General features: G+C 57.2%; 7 protein-coding genes across 7 annotated transcripts; 2 read left to right on the top strand and 5 right to left on the bottom strand.

Annotated features, from left to right (window-relative positions):
• Window positions 1-548: 548 nt before the first annotated feature.
• JCM15063_006545 (S8 family peptidase) lies at window positions 549-2634 on the bottom strand (the record flags this gene model as incomplete). The annotated part of the gene is made up of 7 exons (XM_076681279.1): window positions 549-761; window positions 837-1126; window positions 1189-1327; window positions 1389-1667; window positions 1727-1832; window positions 1915-2021; window positions 2092-2634. 7 exons carry the CDS (start codon window positions 2632-2634, stop codon window positions 549-551), a joined length of 1677 nt encoding a protein of 558 aa, XP_076531602.1.
• A 232-nt stretch (window positions 2635-2866) lies between these two features.
• On the bottom strand, window positions 2867-7072 carry BMS1 (GTPase BMS1; the record flags this gene model as incomplete). The annotated part of the gene is made up of 9 exons (XM_076681280.1): window positions 2867-3141; window positions 3213-3327; window positions 3398-5427; window positions 5500-5942; window positions 6023-6246; window positions 6340-6458; window positions 6530-6620; window positions 6713-6895; window positions 6989-7072. The coding sequence occupies 9 exons, from the start codon at window positions 7070-7072 to the stop codon at window positions 2867-2869; spliced, it is 3564 nt and encodes a 1187-aa protein (XP_076531603.1).
• Window positions 7073-7364: 292 nt separating this feature from the next.
• RPG1 (translation initiation factor eIF3 core subunit a) lies at window positions 7365-11179 on the bottom strand (the record flags this gene model as incomplete). The annotated part of the gene is made up of 6 exons (XM_076681281.1): window positions 7365-7468; window positions 7560-8129; window positions 8226-8709; window positions 8798-9667; window positions 9749-10879; window positions 11147-11179. The coding sequence occupies 6 exons, from the start codon at window positions 11177-11179 to the stop codon at window positions 7365-7367; spliced, it is 3192 nt and encodes a 1063-aa protein (XP_076531604.1).
• Window positions 11180-11374: 195 nt separating this feature from the next.
• Window positions 11375-12528, top strand: JCM15063_006548 (RluA family pseudouridine synthase; the record flags this gene model as incomplete). Its single annotated transcript, XM_076681282.1, has 5 exons — window positions 11375-11606; window positions 11682-11986; window positions 12057-12138; window positions 12201-12316; window positions 12403-12528. 5 exons carry the CDS (start codon window positions 11375-11377, stop codon window positions 12526-12528), a joined length of 861 nt encoding a protein of 286 aa, XP_076531605.1.
• Window positions 12529-12788: 260 nt separating this feature from the next.
• JCM15063_006549 (uncharacterized protein) lies at window positions 12789-14436 on the bottom strand (the record flags this gene model as incomplete). Its single annotated transcript, XM_076681283.1, has 6 exons — window positions 12789-12943; window positions 13017-13241; window positions 13315-13650; window positions 13724-14024; window positions 14101-14160; window positions 14266-14436. 6 exons carry the CDS (start codon window positions 14434-14436, stop codon window positions 12789-12791), a joined length of 1248 nt encoding a protein of 415 aa, XP_076531606.1.
• Window positions 14437-14715: 279 nt separating this feature from the next.
• PUP1 (proteasome core particle subunit beta 2) lies at window positions 14716-15951 on the bottom strand (the record flags this gene model as incomplete). The annotated part of the gene is made up of 5 exons (XM_076681284.1): window positions 14716-14801; window positions 14879-14904; window positions 14975-15367; window positions 15434-15681; window positions 15754-15951. 5 exons carry the CDS (start codon window positions 15949-15951, stop codon window positions 14716-14718), a joined length of 951 nt encoding a protein of 316 aa, XP_076531607.1.
• A 118-nt stretch (window positions 15952-16069) lies between these two features.
• JCM15063_006551 (uncharacterized protein) lies at window positions 16070-16921 on the top strand (the record flags this gene model as incomplete). The annotated part of the gene is made up of 4 exons (XM_076681285.1): window positions 16070-16083; window positions 16220-16584; window positions 16647-16678; window positions 16754-16921. The coding sequence occupies 4 exons, from the start codon at window positions 16070-16072 to the stop codon at window positions 16919-16921; spliced, it is 579 nt and encodes a 192-aa protein (XP_076531608.1).
• Window positions 16922-17103: the final 182 nt, after the last annotated feature.

The following is a 17103-nucleotide window of genomic DNA, read 5'->3' on the forward strand; positions in this document are numbered from 1 at the left end:
CTCTGGACATCTGAAGAGCAACGTTCGCCTTCTCCCTTCTGCCGTTGGAGCATCTTGGAAAGTTCTTTCGATAGCTCGCCTTTCGAAAAGAAAAGAAATCGGTTCCGCCACGATGACGCACTGTGCGCTCGACAGCGGCGGGATGTCGATAGAAGCGGCGGGATCTCGATAGAAGCAAGCTCTAGTCACCGATCAAAGCAACTCTTTTTTCGATTCTGAGGATGGACATAATTCTGTTTGTTTCGATTCAAGACACGAGAGAAGAATTCAGAGGAACAGGATTGAGACGAGAGGAAGGCGGGGAATAAGGACAGGGGGAGAGGGGGGAATACACTGGAAAGCACAATGGAACGAGAGACAGGGAAAGAGAGACGAAAGAGGCACGGGTTTGCATGGGGTCAGAACGAAAAGCGCAAAGAGAGGGATGTTATACATGGAAAGGGGCGAGAAGAGAGGGCGGCAAATGGTCGCGATTGTCGATGAAGAGAAAGTATGCAGCGACGTATGCGGGAGGTCTGCGAGATAGGCAAGAAGGCAGAATGCCGAATCTAGTTGACGAGCTCATGCACGAGTTCGGTCATTTCGTCGACCTCGTGACGGATCTCGGAGCGCAGAGTCGCGAGTTCCTCCTTGAGCTCCTCGAGGTACGACTCGACGAGCGCAGACTCCATGATGCTGTTGTGCGAGGGCGAAGCAGCAGAGTGCGCCGAAGTCGTGTAGTTGTTGAACGAGAGGAGGTTGGGGGATCCAGATCCAATGTCCTGCAACGGGGATAAGGAGGGGGAACATCAGTGATCGTGCGAAAAAGAGACCGGAGAAGAAGAGCGCAAACATACCCCGGAGAGGATACCCTTGGTCGCCACCTTGATCATGGCTTTCTTGAGGGTCTTGGGCGAGACGACAGGCTCCTTGGGGACCGGCGCATTGCGGGTACCGAAGAAGAGTTGCTTGTAACCAGGAGTCGACTCGAGGAGCTCTTGGGCATCGGCAAACGCGGCATTCTTGGCCCAGTCGGTCGAGAGCATGTACGCCGCGAGTCCCGCGATGTGAGGGGAGGCCATCGAGGTACCCGAGATCTTGTTCGTCGAGCGAGGTCCAGAGTTCCAGATGGACAGGATGTCCAAACCTGGTGAAAAAGAGCTCGTGAGAATAGGTCGACGCAACGCCCGTAGTGCAAAAAGTTCTGACCTGGAGAGAAGATGTCGACGCAGCGACCAAAGTTCGAGAAGTAGGCACGCTCGTCGGCAATAGTCGAGGCACCAACAGTGATCGCATTCTTGGAGGCGGCAGGCGAGTAAGCGCATGCGTCCCGGTTGTCGTTACCCGCCTGCGATAAGGATACTGTGAGCACGTGCACGAATAGCAGGGGAGCGGGTTGAGAAGCTTACAGCAACAGCAAAGTGAAGACCATCCTCGACGGCAGCATCGACAGCGTCATCGAGCGCTTGACTCTTTCCTCCTCCGAGACTCATGTTGGCGACAGATCCCTTGTGCTTCGAGTTCTTGCCTTGAACCTTGAGTGCGGCCTGTTCAGCGGCAGAGTCGGCAGCCCAAGCGACACCGGCGACGACATCAGCCATCGTGCCCGATCCTCCGGCGCCGAGAACCTTGACGGCGATGATGTTGGCCTTTTTCGCGACACCATACTTCCGGGAAGCGATGGTACCCTGCACGAGAGCGAACAGTGAGCCAGGAGCAGTGTAGCGAACGAGCCGAGGGTTCTTACTGCGACGTGAGAACCGTGTCCGTTCAAGTCTTGGTCGGGATCATTCGGGATCGTCTTGCCCCACTTTGCGCGGCCTTCGAGCTCGACGTGATCAATGTTGACACCGCTGGATTCGAGACACGACCGGGAGCAAGACGAGTCAGCCGATTCGGCAAGACGCTCCGAAAGTGGGGTGGGACTCGACTCACGTGTCAATCACGTAGGCATCGACACCCTCTCCAGCCGAGTCCTCGTACTCGTACTTGTTGAAGGTACCGAGCGTGAGCGTGTTGCGGTGCGAAATACGAGCGAGACCCTGTCGGTCAGGGAAAAGAAGCTGTCGTCAGCGTGCGCTCAAACAGGAAGTTGGCGGGCGACGGACTGACCCAAGGCGCCATCTTCTCGAGTTCCATCGTGTGAACGAGCGAGTCTCGCTCGACGTACTTGACGCCCTTCATGGCGCGGATCGCATCGAGGGTCGATTCCGAGAACGAACCGGTGTAACCCTTGAGCTGCTTGCTCATGTGGGCATGGCGGCGGTGGCCGTGCTTGTTGCCACCAATGTGGAAGCGGTGCTTGACTCCGTGGTGCTTGCGAGACGAACGCGAGGCGTTGGCGTCGGCGTCGTCAGCCTTGAGGAGGCGCAACCGCGAGTCGGCCTCGTGAACGGCTTCGACCTGGGCGTGATGGGCTTCGATCTCGGGCGCTGCGAGGTTGTCCTCAAGTACAACAAGGTACGAGTCACGCACAATGTGCGAGTCAACCTCGTACGGCGAGAAGGACGCGGCCGAGGAGGCGGGTGGGGGAGGCGGCGTGTAGAGCGGTGCGAGTTGGAACCCTTGCGGGAGGAGCCCTGCTGCGTTTGGAGGCAGTGGGTTCGCCGTGGCCGAGTACGCCAAGCAGGCGGCAGAGAGTAACGTTGTGAGCATCGGATGGAGCGGAGTGGGGGAATGAAGGAAAGAGAGAGGCGCAACGCTCGACTCGTCGGTCGATCCTGAGGCTTATCTCTCTCAATCTAGACTAGTGCTTTGCGCACCAGGACCAGATGAATCGAGTTCAACTCTTCTCGTAGCGGCCCGTCGATCTTTTTTCCAAGGGGAGCACCGAAGAGCGAATAAACGATTGCAAGACATCGACGCAATCCAAACGCCATCCTCAAGCTCACTCGCGACGCGGCTTCTTCGCGTATCTCGAGCTCGACGCTTTCGCCTTTTCCTTCCTGCCTTGCTCGGCAAAGAACTCCTTCTTCTCCTGCTTCTCCTTGTCGCCCCGTTTCTCGGCCACCTTGTCGAGTTTCTTTTGGCGCGCTTCCTTCTTCTCGCTCTTGGCCTCGGCCCGCTTCGTGGCGGACGCACGCTGGATCGCTTGCGCCTGCTGCAGGAGCGCGAGTGCCTTCTTCTCCTCGGGTTCCATGACCACCGCGCGCTTTTGCAAGTCTGTCGTCCGAGCGAGCGAGAAGAGTCAAGTCATTAGTTGGGGATCTCGAAAGGGGGCGCAGAGAACGTACAGGTTTGAGCTCGCTGAGGGAGCATGAGCTTGGGTTTCGACGCGAATGGCAAGCTCGATTGCAGCTTGCGAGGAACCTTGAGCGTGTTGAAGCGTCGAGTCTCGCGTACGACGGGCTGCGCAACGGGAACACGAAGCGTGAGTATTTACGCAACACCTCCAATGATGACGCAAAAACAGGCTCACCTTGTACAGCGAGTTGACGTCGCTCGGTGTCTTGAGGTTCTCGTCGCGACGGACTTCTCCCGTCAGCCTCATGCCCTTCCACGCCGCCTTGTCGCGCAGCAATAAGGCCGCGACCGGGTTGTAGTACTGTCGCGGCTTGATCTGGTACCACGCTCGCAGGAAGACAATGTCGCTCATGAGGACCTTGTCCTCGAACGCGGCTCGGAAGCACCCTTCTGGTTTCGCCAGCGCCTTCTTGACCTGGCCTCGGATACCCGACACGGTCCGGAGGTACGCGCCTTCAAACTTGGCAATCTCGAGCGAAGTGTTGAACATGTCCTTGATGAAGGCCGTGTTCTTGAAAATCTTGTACGGCGTACCCGTCAACTTGAGCTTCTTGACGATCTGCGTCGTGCCGTTGATGTCGGTCACGACTCCCGTAGCCGAGATCCGGAACGCGGGCGATTCGTTGCCGAGCTTGTTGAATGCACAGAATCCCGTGTTCGGTGCCGAGATCGGACCGTAGAACGTAGCGAGGCAGTGCATGTGTTCCGGCGTATACTTGAGCATCCGGTTGCGCGTACCGTCGTCGAGCGAGTAGATCGGTACCGTCTGGAACCGACGCCATCCGATCGAGAAGATGAGCGGGTCGTTGGTCTTGAGGATTTTCGGGAACCAGCGGTGCTTCTTGATCCGGACTTGCACAAAGCCGAACGACTCTTCGTGCGCGAGCAAGTGACCGACAATCATCGGGATGCGAGGGTTGAAGTTCTCGACTAGCTCGTACGGCACATTCGGGATCTCCATGCGAACGTAGGTTCCGGGACGGTGACCCTCGACAAGAGCCCTCGTCTCGGCATCGTCTTCCGCAAACTCGTCTTTCGTCGCCTTGAGCTTGCGCTCAATCTCTGCCTTCTGCTCGGCGTAAAAGTCCATCTTGTCCTCGTTTTCGTCGTCATCGTATTCGGCGTCGAATTTGCGTTTGAGCTGTTCCTTCTTCTCGGCAAGTTCTCGTGCTTTGCGTTCTTCCTCGGTCTCTTGAGTTTCTTCGTCGTCGTCAAATGCCGATTTGAAACCTCCGCTCTTGCTACCGCCCTCGAGGTCCTCAAAATCTCCACCTTCTTCCTCGTACGCGTTCTCGCCATTCGCCTCAGGCGCGCCAGTGATGAACAGGTGTCGAATCGAATCGAGGAACTCCTCGTCTTCCCAGACCGAGAGGTTCGCGACGCTGCCATTCAGAGGACGTCGGAACTGATCCTCCTCGTCTTCTGGCGATCGACCAGAACCCGCGAGCTTGAACAGGTCGTCTTCGTCGTCCTCGTCGTCCAACAAGCCTCCGGCCTCTTTGATCGCATCGCGCTCCTCGGCCGCTGCAACAGAGTCCTGAGTCTCGCCTGCCGCGATCTGTTCCGGAGTGAGGATCGAGTTGTAGATGAGACGCATGAGGTTCTGTTTGCGCTGCACTCCGGCAAGGTTCGCAGCCGCTCGAGCAGCGAGATTCTTCTTCCACTCAGGCCCTTGTTCGTCCTCGTCCTTGATCTCCTCGTCGTCGTCGTCGTCGTCGAAACCACCGCCTAGACCATCTTCGTCTTGACCGAGGTCTAGGTCAGAATCGCTGTCGGCATACGCAACATCTTCGGTTCTCGAGCCATCGCCAGCACTGGTCGATCCAGCCCGTCTTCGTCCTTCCGCCGACTTGCGACTACCTTCAACCTCGAACGGCAGATCCTCCCCTTCAGCACCTTCGAATTCGGCTTCCGAGTCCGAGTCGAAATCGTCTTCTCCGAGTTCAGCCTCTTCCTCGTCATCATCTTCTTCGTCGTCGTTTTCGAAATCGGCACCATCGTGTTCTCCAACGGCATCGTTGAACGCTGCTCGGCGTTTGCGTGGTTGAGATCCCGATCCACTCGCTTCCGGTTGATAGTCTTCGGCAGTGAGTGGTTTCGTAGACGAGCCAAACAGTCGGATCTCACTGTTTGCGACCGAATCGGCTAGAGTGTTGTTCGCATCCTGAAGGTCGAGAACCATCTTGACTCCTTCGCTATCGACGACTAGAGAGAGACGGCAAGAGGAAACAGTTCAGTAGGGTTCTCCGACGTTAGAAAGGGAAAGTTGCGACTTACAGTCACCCTCTACCTGGTCGTCCTCTGTCCTGCGCTTCGAAAAGTGCCCACTCGTGTTGATCCAAACTCGCTCGCCGTCCCACGTGACACCTTGTCCACCGCCCCCACTCATCGGTGCGTACGCAACCTTGTTTCGGTCACCCATTTTCCGCTTCTTCTCACTCTCCTTGGTCGGAAGCGGGCATGGATCGATCAGTTCGAGCATGCGCGACACTTCGAATGCGTCCGTGCCAGCGCCCGGAATGTGCACCCTGACCGAGTTGGTCGGTCCAGGAGGTCGCAACGGCACTCCTCGAAGGTATCCAAACACGGCGACGGTGCGGTCCGCTTTCGGATCTTTGCGAATCGTTTCGCGAGGAGTAATGTCTTCGAATCGATCTGTGAGGAAGTACGAGTGCGTGTTGCGGAACGTGAGAGGTCGGAACTTGGCGACCGAGATGAAACTACAAGATCGACAGAATCGATTCAGTGAAACGGTGTCAAAGTACCAACACATGGGGAAAGAGCAGATGTTTGCACTCACCGAGTCAAATTGAGGATCTCTCGATCGGGGTATCGACCGTTCATGACTCCCGACAGGTAAAACATTTTCGCACCATCGTACACTTCGGTCCAGAATCGATTCTTGAGACGTTTCTTCTGGGCCTTGAGTGCTGCGGGACTCTTGACGAGGTCGAGATGGGTCAAAACCGAGATGATTTTGGGCAAGCCATGGGACGAGAGGGCCGACAGCGCTTCAAACGTTTCCTATCGATAAAAAAAGGTAACGACGTCTCGTTCGGTCAGCCCGACTAAAGCTCTTTGTTTTGGCCTGATACACGCAGCAGGTGATACACATACCATCTCGAAACCGAAACTTCCGTCAATCATAAGCAAGACGAGATCGGCAACTTTGGCAGCATCGACCATTGCTCCGAGGTCATTCGGTACCTCGATCAAAGTCAACCTGCGGTGCTTTCCTGTGTGTTTCCAAGAAGAATCGAGTCTCGTCAGTCAAAGAGTCGGCATGGACGGGGCGAGAAGTCTGTACCGGATACGATCGTGACGGGTCCTTTAATGTCGACCATCGTGTTTTTGGTGAACCGCCGCACGAGAGATCGAATCAGAGTAGTTTTGCCAACCTAACAGAAGAGAGACCGCTCGGTGAAGGGAGTCAGCTTCACCCATCGTGAAGTGAAGTCGAGCCGAAAAAACCGGATCGTGTGCGACTCACCCCTGAAGGTCCCATGATGGCGACAATGACGGGAGGAACTTCAGTCTCGACATTCTTGCCTCCTTGACCCGCCGTACCACCGAACGTTCGATCGACGGCCGGTACATGCAATCGCGTCTGATCCTTCTCGACATTCCTCCTTGCCTGTTTCTCTGCTCGTCTGAACGAAGCCGGTGCGAATGCCTATTTGGAACGAGTGCCAAGAACAAAGAGAAGAGTGAGGCGGTGAGTCCTTCCGATCCCCGATTCACCCGTTTCAGATCAACAGCTGCTTACCTTGGGGTTCTTGCCTTTCTCAGGACCCTTCTTGGGCGCCTTGGCAGGTCGGTGAGCCCGATTCGTTTGTTGGCCACCGTCCATTTGGGGGTATCGTGAAACGAGGCTATACGCGTTGAACGAAGTTTTCGAAAACTTTCTCATCTTTGTTTCACTTTTCCGGCCGCCGAATTTCACGAGGGATTTATTCGTTCTCGCTCCTCCCTGTACGAGAGAACATGTTTGCAAACAAAATCGCTGATGCACAAAAGCAAGAAATGTTGTTTTGCAGATGTTTCTCCATTTTGAAAAACCCCCATTCACTCTCCTAGTGCCCGGTGTCTAAATACTCAATCTTGGGCTATAACTACTACACTAGAGTCGACTCTGCAATTTTCTACCACCGCGATCCGCCTCCAGCACGTGCCGAAGGAGGTTGGTACCTACCCTGAGCGGCCGGAGTCGAAGGTCGCGAAGACTCTTCTGCAGGGGACGAATCGCCTGTAGACGTTTCGGAACGAGAGAGAGAGGAAGAGGATCAGTTATGGATGCTTCCACGCGATTAGGCCAAAGAGAGGAAGAAGCTACTGACCAGCTTGACGGGCAGCGGTCCATTTGCCGATTGGTCGAGTCGGAGGAGCGGCACCGACAGGAGGAGGCAACGAGGTGGAACCCTGACCAGCAGCAGCGGCACGAGCCGCCTCACGCTCTCGCCACCCACCGGCAGCAGGAGCGGGTCGACCCTCGCCGACCGCGGGTGGAAGTCCCGAGCGAGAAGCGGGAGGAGTAGATTCGGCCGACGCAGGTTGCGAAGCCGTTCGAGGCTGCAATTGGAATCGAGGACGTTCGCCTCCAGCAGCAGCAGGGGCAGCAGCAGAAGGAAGAGGTCCACGCGCAGCACGGTACGCAGCGGTACCCGGGATGGCGGGTCCAGCATCGGCCGCGGCGACCGGTCGGTTCTGACGACGCGCGAGCGCTTCCTCCTCGCGACGAGCCTGGGCCATGATCTTCTCCTGGTCGGCCCTTCGTTCGGCGAGTCGCTTTTCTCGCTCCTCGGCGGCCTTTTGCGCAGCTTCGGCTTCGAGCGCTCGTCGGCGTTCCTCGATGCGAGCCCTCTCTTCCGCCTCTCGCTCCTCTTGCTCAGCACGCAGGCGTGCTTGCTCTGTGGATGTGACGGAAAATGATGAGAAACAGGCAAAAAGAGTTAGCAGGTGATTCAATTCCGAATGTTGGTCGAGCAAAGGGGCACGAGACTCACCCTCCTCACGAACGCGCTGTTCTTCTTGTTGCCTCTCGTATTCTTCCCGCTCGGCGCGTTCGCGCTCGCGCTGTTCGGCAACTTGAGCACGACGTTCGGCCTTGGCCTCCTCGAGTTGCTCGCGCAATCGTTGGCTCTCGGCCTCGAACGCGGCCCTCGATTCCTTCTCCATCTTGGATCGGTACGACTCGTAGTCGGGAAGGATCTTGGCCAATCCAGCCTTGATCGCGAGTTTCTCCGAGTGTTGCTGACGGGCACTCTCGGCGCGGTGGACGCGAGCCGACTCGAACGCCTCGCGGTCTCGAGCTTGTTGACGTTGGTAGTCTTGCTGAATGAGCGGGATCTCTTCCTTGCGGAACGCACGCTCGAGGTGGTCCATGCGCTTGTGTACCGACGCGAGCTTCTGCGAGAGCGTGTTCTTGTCCTTCTCGAGCTGCTTGACTTGCAACTGCACGAGATCGTTGGCAGACATTTCGGGAACTTTCTGTAAACGAGCCAGCGCGACAAGTAAGGGGGGTCAGTGTGAACTCTTTCCTCGACAGACTACGAGAGGAGCTGGCGAGAATACTCACCTCCATGTCGACCTTGAGACCCGACTTGATCATGTTCTCGGCGACCTTCTTGGCCTCGTCGGCCTTGACCTTCTCGACCTCCTTGCGGATGCGTTCCAGCTCTCGCTTCTTGAGCTCCTCCTTTTGCCTCTTGGATTCCTCCTCGGCTTGTTGCTGAGCGCGCAGCGAGCGAGCGTGAGCATCCTCCTTCTCCTTGCGCGCGAGTTGCTCGTCCGAGAGTTCCTTGCGACGCTTGATGATTTGGGTACGCGCGATGAGGTTGTCGCGTTCGTCGGCAACTTGAGCCGAGAACGATTCGAACGCGGCCGAACGGGAAACCTCGGCAGCCGCAATCGGCGACGAACTCGGGTTGACCTGGTTCAAAGTCGTGTACAGAGTCGAAGCGAGACGGGCGAGGTGAGTGCGCAGGAGGGTTGAGGCGGAAGGTTGGAGCGTCTTGACCGAGTCGAACGCGGCAGAAGTCGACGCGACAGGTCCAGCCTCGTCGCCGAAGACTTCCTGATCAAAGTTGATCGAACCGGTGGCGTGGTCGATCGTGACATCGACATCACCACGGCGGCACGCTTCGGTCACGTAACGTTCGACGCGCTTGCGGGTGACGTCCTTCTCGCCATCGGCTCGGAACGACGCGAGCTTGACGACGCGGTCAATCTTGAGCGAAGCGTAGACTTGGGCGAGTTGCTGGAAGAGACGGGCGAGCACAACGTCCTTGAGAGGCGCGACGTAGCGGGCCGTCTCGGGGTTCTTCTCGAGCGAAGCGAGAATGGGCTCAATCTTGGAAGTGATCGAGAGGGGGTGGAAGTCGACTTCGAGAATGTTGTACAGTTCTCGGAGCTCGGGAGTGACGCGCTTGAGAACGTGGCGGTTGAGCTGCAAGGGGACAAGCGGATGCGTCAGTAACCAGTCAAAGAGAAAAAGAATGCCTGAGTACGCTGCGAGATGGGCACGTACCGAATCGTTGATGAGTCCGGCACGGGTGGGAACAGCGGTAAGTCCGATGAGAGCAGCGAGGCGGCCGACGCGACCCTTGGTCTCGCCTTCCTCTCCAGCCTCAACCTTCTTCGCCGACTCGACGCCGGATCCGAGGGGAATGGCGAGCGCCGAGAGGAGGACGAGGGCCGAAAGCTTCTCGAGCTCGGCATCCTCGCCCTTGTCGCCAGAGAGGGCGACGCGCGCGGCGTGGAGGCCGTAGAGCTTGCCGTACGCGGCGGCGTGGAAGAGGAAGTTCTGGCCGACGGCAAAGACCTTGGACATCTTGTCGTAGAACGAGGCCATCATGGACGCCTTCGGGGCGCGCTTCGACATGCTCAGGAGCGTGTGAATGTCCTCAGCGGTGCGGAAGCCTTCCTGCCACAGCTCGAGCTCGACCGCGGTGTTGAGTTGCTGGAAGCGGGTGTCGAGGTGTCGCTGGAGCGTGTCGGGGTCGTTCAGGTTGATCGAGTGGGTCTGGTGGGTGTACTTCTGGGACGACGTGAGGTGGGAGCGGAGGGTCTCGCACAGGCGGCGGAACTCAGTCTTGCGCTGGTAGCGCAGACAGAACTGGAACGCGTCCTGCGAGACGGTCTGGTACAGGACCTCGAGGCGGGCGTTGTTACGGAGGATGTCGAGCGCGGTGCGGTACGCCTCCCACAGGAAGCGGAGCCACGGGGTGACGAGGGTGCGGTACGTGCGGTCGCGGCTCTTCTCCTCGGACACGGCGCTGAGGAGGATGCTCTCGGGGGTCTCGGTCGCCTCGAGATCCTCGACGTCGGCGTCGGCGCCATCCTTCTTCTCGATGGTGCCCTCGAGCTCGTCGACCTTGGCGATCGCGTCGGTGAGCTTGGCGCGCGAGTGTTCGAGGAACTTTTGGAGGACGACCTCGACCGACTGAACCGAGGTGTTCTGGGCGACGTTCTTGTACTGGATGAGTCCGTCCTTGGCGGTGCGCCCCTTGCGGAGGTCGACGCAGAGCTCGAGGAACTTGATCAGGATGGGTTCGAGGGTGCTCAAGGGCGTGCTTCGGAATCGCTTGGACGAGAAGACCTCGGAAATGGCCGACAGCGCCGCGGTCGGCTGATTGACCGACAGGAGCTCGTCCGCTCGCTAGATTCAATACGAGTCAATGCATTCACGTCAGCAAGGAAGCACGCGCGAGGTAGACGCGATCGATCGACGAGTGGGTTGACGCGTGATCGAGTTGTGCAATCAAGTTCCCAGTGCAGCTCCCGCGACCCTTCCGGGGCAGACGAGGTGTGCTCGTCGGGTATCGAGACCCGACTCGCAACGCACTGTACTGGGCGGAGAGGCTGCTTGCGCTTGTCGGGGGCGGCGAGGCTGATGAAAGGGAAAAAAAGCGAGACGACCACTCACCCTGAGCACCATCTCGGGCTTGGTGTGCAGCATGGTCGGCGGGTCGAGTGCGGGGTGCGAGGGTCGACTAGAACCTGGCAGTCGCAGACAAGGCGAGATGCGTTGACTAGCGGGACTGGTGCGGAGTCGAAACGAGTTGCGTTCACTTGGGTCGCACATGATCGTTACTCCCTCTCTCGCTCTCTGGCTCTGTCGCTCTGGTTCTCCTCGCTCGGTTCGTCGTTCGTCATGACGCTGCCTCGACTCGGAGCGCGCGCCAAGTCGACACTTCGCTCGATTCCAGCACTCGCTCGCTCGAATCCTCGCTCGGTTCCGGCTCGCGCTCAGCCAGAGCCACCCCTCGTGCCCGACATTGTGTACGAAGACGATCGGTTCCTCGTGCTCAACAAACCGACCGGAGTCGCCTTGCAGGGTCAATTCGGCTCTCCTGCTCGCAAACTCTGGGACGACCTTGTCGAGAGTCCGTCTTGCTCCCCCTTGCTCTCTCTCCCGCTCGGATTTCCCGAAGATTGATTTCGGCAATGCACTCATGCAGCTGTACGTGCGAGGAAGGAATCACCTGAAATCTTTCCCGTGCATCGACTCGACAAAGCCACGACCGGAACCCTGCTCCTCGCGAAGTCGAGTCTCCATGCCGCACGCCTGTCGCAACAACTCGCACGACACGAGGTCAACCGCGAGTACCTCGCCGTCGTGTACGGGCAACTCAAAGTCGGGTTTCGCGGCATCGTGGCAGACCCGCTGCGGGTTGACGACGACCAAGTTCGGGTCGATCGAGGCCGCGAGGGCGAACCGGAAGGGATCGCAGCCCGCACCGAGTGGGAATGCATCGCATCTTCTGTGAGCCTTTTCCATAGCTCCCTTTCTGTAGAGAGACTCGAATGCTGAGAAAACCCTGTGTGCCTATCAGCCTTCGTACAGTCTCCTGTCCTTGTCGCCCTCTACTGGTCGCAAACACCAGTTGCGCGTTCATCTAGCCGAGTGCCTGCGAGGTGAATATCCTTCTATTGCCTCTTGCTCGGAATCGCAACGGAATTGACTCGGATTCCATCAGCTCCGATCGTCGGAGATTTCAAGTATGCTCGCTCGGCACCCCATTTCGAAACCCTGTCGGAACTCTCAATCCCGACGAGTACCATCTTGCTTCACTCGACTCGAGTCTCATTCCACGTACGTTCTTTGGACCCCCTCACTCGCCGTTGCTTCCTTGACCATTTGAACCTGAATCTCCTTGTATATTTTTTGCACGCAATCAGACTTGGCGCAAGAGTGGCAAACGTCAAACCATTACGGCGTACGCACCGGTACCGACAGTGTTTGAACGGTTCTGTAGAGCCCACAAACTCGAACTCCCTACATTCGAACCCTCGTCCAAGGTTTGAACACGCGCATGCAAGACCACCGATCGAACCTTTCGACGCAAGCAGGCAACAACCTCTGGTGGAGAACTTTCGAAACCCGAGTCGTTTTGCACAAAAAGAGACAACACAACCGGTAAACACACAACTCGGGCCGCCTTGCGAACAACTCGAGAAACAAACGCCAAGCTCCAGAAAGATAGCAAGACCATTCTCAGATCTTGCCAAACTCCTACATAACCCAGAGCTGTTCCAAGCGCCAAAAACCCTTCGACATTCTTGAATCACCTTTCAAACACTTTGACCCGTTTCGTTTCTCCCAACCCACTGACTCCAAACTCTTCGGGAGTGATGCCGTACTTGTCACAAGCTCGCCTCAACCGTTGAGGAGGTTCATCCATTGGTTCGCATGTCAACCTCCAAGTCGAATGGTGCATACCTGAACACCAACATTTGGAAATAAGTCGGGAGAAAGAAAAAAAACAAGGAGGAAGAAGAAAGGCGGGCTTTACCTAGCGAACGACGGGATTTCGTTTCCCGGTGTAATTCGACTGAATCTTCAGGAGAACAATGGACACGAGACATGAACCATCTCGGATCGTACGCCCCGATGGGAATGCACGACAGATCGAACGGTCCTTCTCGATCTCCAATCTCTTTGAACGCGGGACAATGAGGGTACTCGTGTTCTCGTTCGATGGGAACTCCTCGTGGGATCGATTTGTATCCCGTATCACCTGCAAGATGAAAACAAGCACGTCAGCGTCCCTATATGACCGTGACAGAGAGAGAAAAGTCGAAGAAACTTGCCGGCGAACCAAACTTTGCCTCCATTCGAAATTGATTCAACTGACCAACTCGCCCACAAGGAATCATTGCGATCAAACACTCCTCGACCCGTAAAATGTTGACAAGGCGTGCACGTAACCTTCAACTCGCCTTTGAGTCCCCCACCATCACCATCGATTGAATGTTTGAGTTGGACCGATTTCGATTGCCACCAATCCATTTCGCTCACTTGATCTTCTCGACAACCAATGTTGGATCGGAACCAATCGGCGTTCCCGAGGGGTGCGAAGAAATGAATCGAACCTCGAGGTTGGGCTCGGTACAAATGTTTCAACGTCGCAATATCGAGGTGATCATCTTTTTCAAGGGGTATATGTCAATCTCTTCCTCGCACTCTCAGGTGGGGAAGAGAACAAAGAGAGGGACTGACAGTGATTGTGACTGATGACGACTGCATCGATTTCTGGAATCTCTTCAAGTTTGATCGGAGGGTCGACCACTCTCGCAGGTCCGACCCACTGAGAAGGTGAACACCGATGACTCCACACCGGGTCAAACAAGACTCTCATGCCTCGTTCGTCCCCTGGTTGTTTCGGGAATTCGACAAGGAAACAGGCATGGCCTAACCAGGTCGCTTTGAGATCTCGAGACCACTCTTCGTGGTCTGTGACGTTGGTAGGAGCGGTGAATTCCGGTCGAGTGAGTTTTGGCAATTGTTCTGTTGTGGGCAGCTGTTTCTTGAATTATTCAGCAAAAAGAATTGCACACAAAAAAGCTCGACAGATGAAAGTGCAGAGGGAGACGCACTGGATGATCTTTCCAATCCTTGTACATTTGGTACATGGTAGCCGGAGTCATGTTTTGTTGCTGTTGCCGGAAATGCGAGTCAGTCTTGAGAAGTGGGGCGGCGATATGAGAAAGTCCCAAGTTGTGATCGAAGCACAACACAGGAGAGGGTAAGGGAGACCTCACGTCGAAGCTTTCCCAAGGGTTGACAAACCCTCCACCTTTCTTGTGATGTGCTTTCGAAGGTTCGTGCGAAGAGGGCAAAGTGTGGACCACGATCACTGGAGTAGTTGCGGCTGCCATGGTCGTGTACAATCTCGGGGATTTCTTGAGATGACTCGCGAATCGAGTAAACATGCTCTCAGGAAGAGAGAGAGAGCGAGCGAGCGAGAGAGAGAGATCTGAGGGTCAGAGTGGGAGGGTACGTGAGCGAGTCGCCGAAGCATGACACATGTGCATAGCCCGCCGCCGCGATTCCCGTGCCGAGAAAAGTACATTCGCAGCCTCGCTCTCATGCAAATAATGACGGCTCTTCACACTCTTTCTCTCTCCTCTCGAGCAATAGGGCTGCCAAGGTGATCGCAGTTGAAACAAAGAGGACAGATGTAGCTACACAGATTGACGAAACTCTCTCGCTCATGCATCGACTTCCATGGCGAGTTGACCTTGCGGTGCTGCTGCCAGCGGCACCACTTCTTCCGACACGACCAGCTTTGTGATTTCTGTAGTCCAACTCCTTTTGACACGTCAGCATGGGTCCTACTAGGACGCGATGAAGGAAAAATGGAGAAGAACTCGCCTTCTTTCGTCCAAGCCGTAACCCCCCTATATAGACCCGAGTCAGTTTACTGGCAACAAGGTACGCCAAGGCAAAGATAGCTGTGGAAAGACATACCGTCTCCACTTGTAGTTCCTCTCTTTGTGAACCTTTTCATTCGGAGTCTTGTAGTTGCGCAACATGTCGGTCTTGGCCTGACCCGCTCGGGACCACTTGCCCGTTTCGGGATCCCGTTCCCCTTCGATCACGCACACGTCGACGTTGGAACCTGAACCCAAATCGTTCCAGATTCCAGCTTCGATCGCTTCACACACGAGGTCGATCGCCTGTTGCCTCGAGAGGTTGGGTACCCATTTCGATTCAAACGTCGCCATCGCCGCGAGGGAACCTGAACCCATCGTCACGTAGGGCAACTTGTCGGTTGAACCGTGAGGCGCGACCGTGTAGAGGTGTGGGCCGGTCGGATCGATTCCTCCCAACACGAGTGCAGCTCCAACCTGTCCCTGGTACCTGCACCATCGATGTTGCTTTCAGTTCTACCCGATCTCGGTAAAACAGGGAAACATCCGACCGTACTGGAACAGGTACTGCTTCAACATGGTCATTGCGGTCGAGACGAGCGGTGGCCGACCCGTCGAGAGCTGATGCAGAGCCATGTTTGAGCTGATCATGTTGGTCGTGCTGTGTGCGAGGAGGAGGAGGTAAGACGCGGTGTCGAGGGATGCGATTACGCAAGTACCGAAGCAGGGAGATGAAACTTGCAATTCGGTATCGGCGGCGGTACCTGCACCGCAGCACCTGATGTGTTCCGAAATAAAGTGAATCTATAGAGCAAAGACCAGGTTAGCAGAGTCGAGAGAGAGAGAGAGCGAGAGGGGAGAGGGTTTCAGGTGGACCTTTTCGCAGTTCTTGTCGGCAACGATCGGTCCTTCGGTCGCTCGGGTGTCTGCACCGAGCACGATGCCATTGTCGTACAGGCAGCCGACGATGGTGGTACCGGTCGAGGTCGCTTTGGGCAGTCCGAGGTTCTTGCTCGCGAGCGACGAGTTGCGCAGGGTGTTCTCGAACGAGAAGCCGGCAGGTACAGCGTGCATGGTCGTGGTCTGATGCAGAGTGCCGGGTGCGACTGGAGGGTGGAGCGAGAGTAGGAACGCGAGACGCGCAACTCGTCATCTTACTCTCCTCATCGTCTCCACTCTCGCCCGTTCAACAATGCAATCCTGGAAGTGAGTCGACGCTGATCATCCTTCCGCCCTGCTCAGGATGCTCGCTCGCGTCGCCGGGCGGTGCTGTCCTGCGCCGACACCTCTCTCGTGGTCGCTCTCCCTCTCTGCACTCGCTCACTGCCCGTGTGCCCGACAGATCCCTCACGACGAGTCTCCAAGCAGTCGCCGGTCAGGCAGGTGCCGCCGTCCAGGGTGCCACGTCGAACCTCGACCTCAACTCGACCTCGACCAAGCTCTCGAAGCAGTTCGCGACCCTGTCCCAGACCGTCAAGGAGCGCACCGGTCAGACGGTCGAGGACGACATCACCGAACTCCCCCAAGAGTACCTCGACCTCGAACGCCGCGTCGATGGACTCAAGCACGCCCACCAGCAGCTGTACAAGGTCGTCAAGGCGTACGAAACCAACTACGACTACCCGATCCAGATCAACGAGTCGGCTCAAGAGATCGGAGGCAGCCTCGCACACAACCTCTCGGCCTGGGCCGCCGCCGCGACCAAAGGTAACGTCCACCGCTCCCCTCTTGTTCCCTCCCCCCACATTGATTTCGACTTTATCTTGTAGGCACTCACTTGCCTACGCCTGCTGTCGCCGAGGTGAGAGCGCTTCTCCTCTATGTACGCTTCGGCTCTAGACAGCAACTGATTTGGTCCGAGACTGTCGTCGCGCAGAAACCTTCGGAAGTGCAAAAGACACTCCCGCACGCATTGTCGCGCGCGGCTGCTTCGGGCGCAGCTTCGGTCGGTCCAGGCCGTCTCGCCAACACGCTCAAGACGTACGCCGTCGCACAGGACAACATTGGCAACGCGAGGAACCACCAAGACGAAGAGATCCAGTAGAGTCATCATCTCCCTGGACTCATGCGAACCTGCGACCCTGACGAGAGAGCGAGAATTGGGGGGGGGGGGGGGGGGGGGGGGGGGGGGGGGGGGGGGGGGGGGGGGGGGGGGGGGGGGGGGGGGGGGGGGGGGGGGGGGGGGGGGGGGGGGGGGGGGGGGGGGGGGGGGGGGGGGGGGGGGGG

Source organism: Sporobolomyces koalae (assembly GCF_050403365.1).
Source record: "Sporobolomyces koalae JCM15063 DNA, S_koalae_JCM15063T_v1_ctg62, whole genome shotgun sequence".
NCBI lineage: Eukaryota > Fungi > Basidiomycota > Microbotryomycetes > Sporidiobolales > Sporidiobolaceae > Sporobolomyces > Sporobolomyces koalae.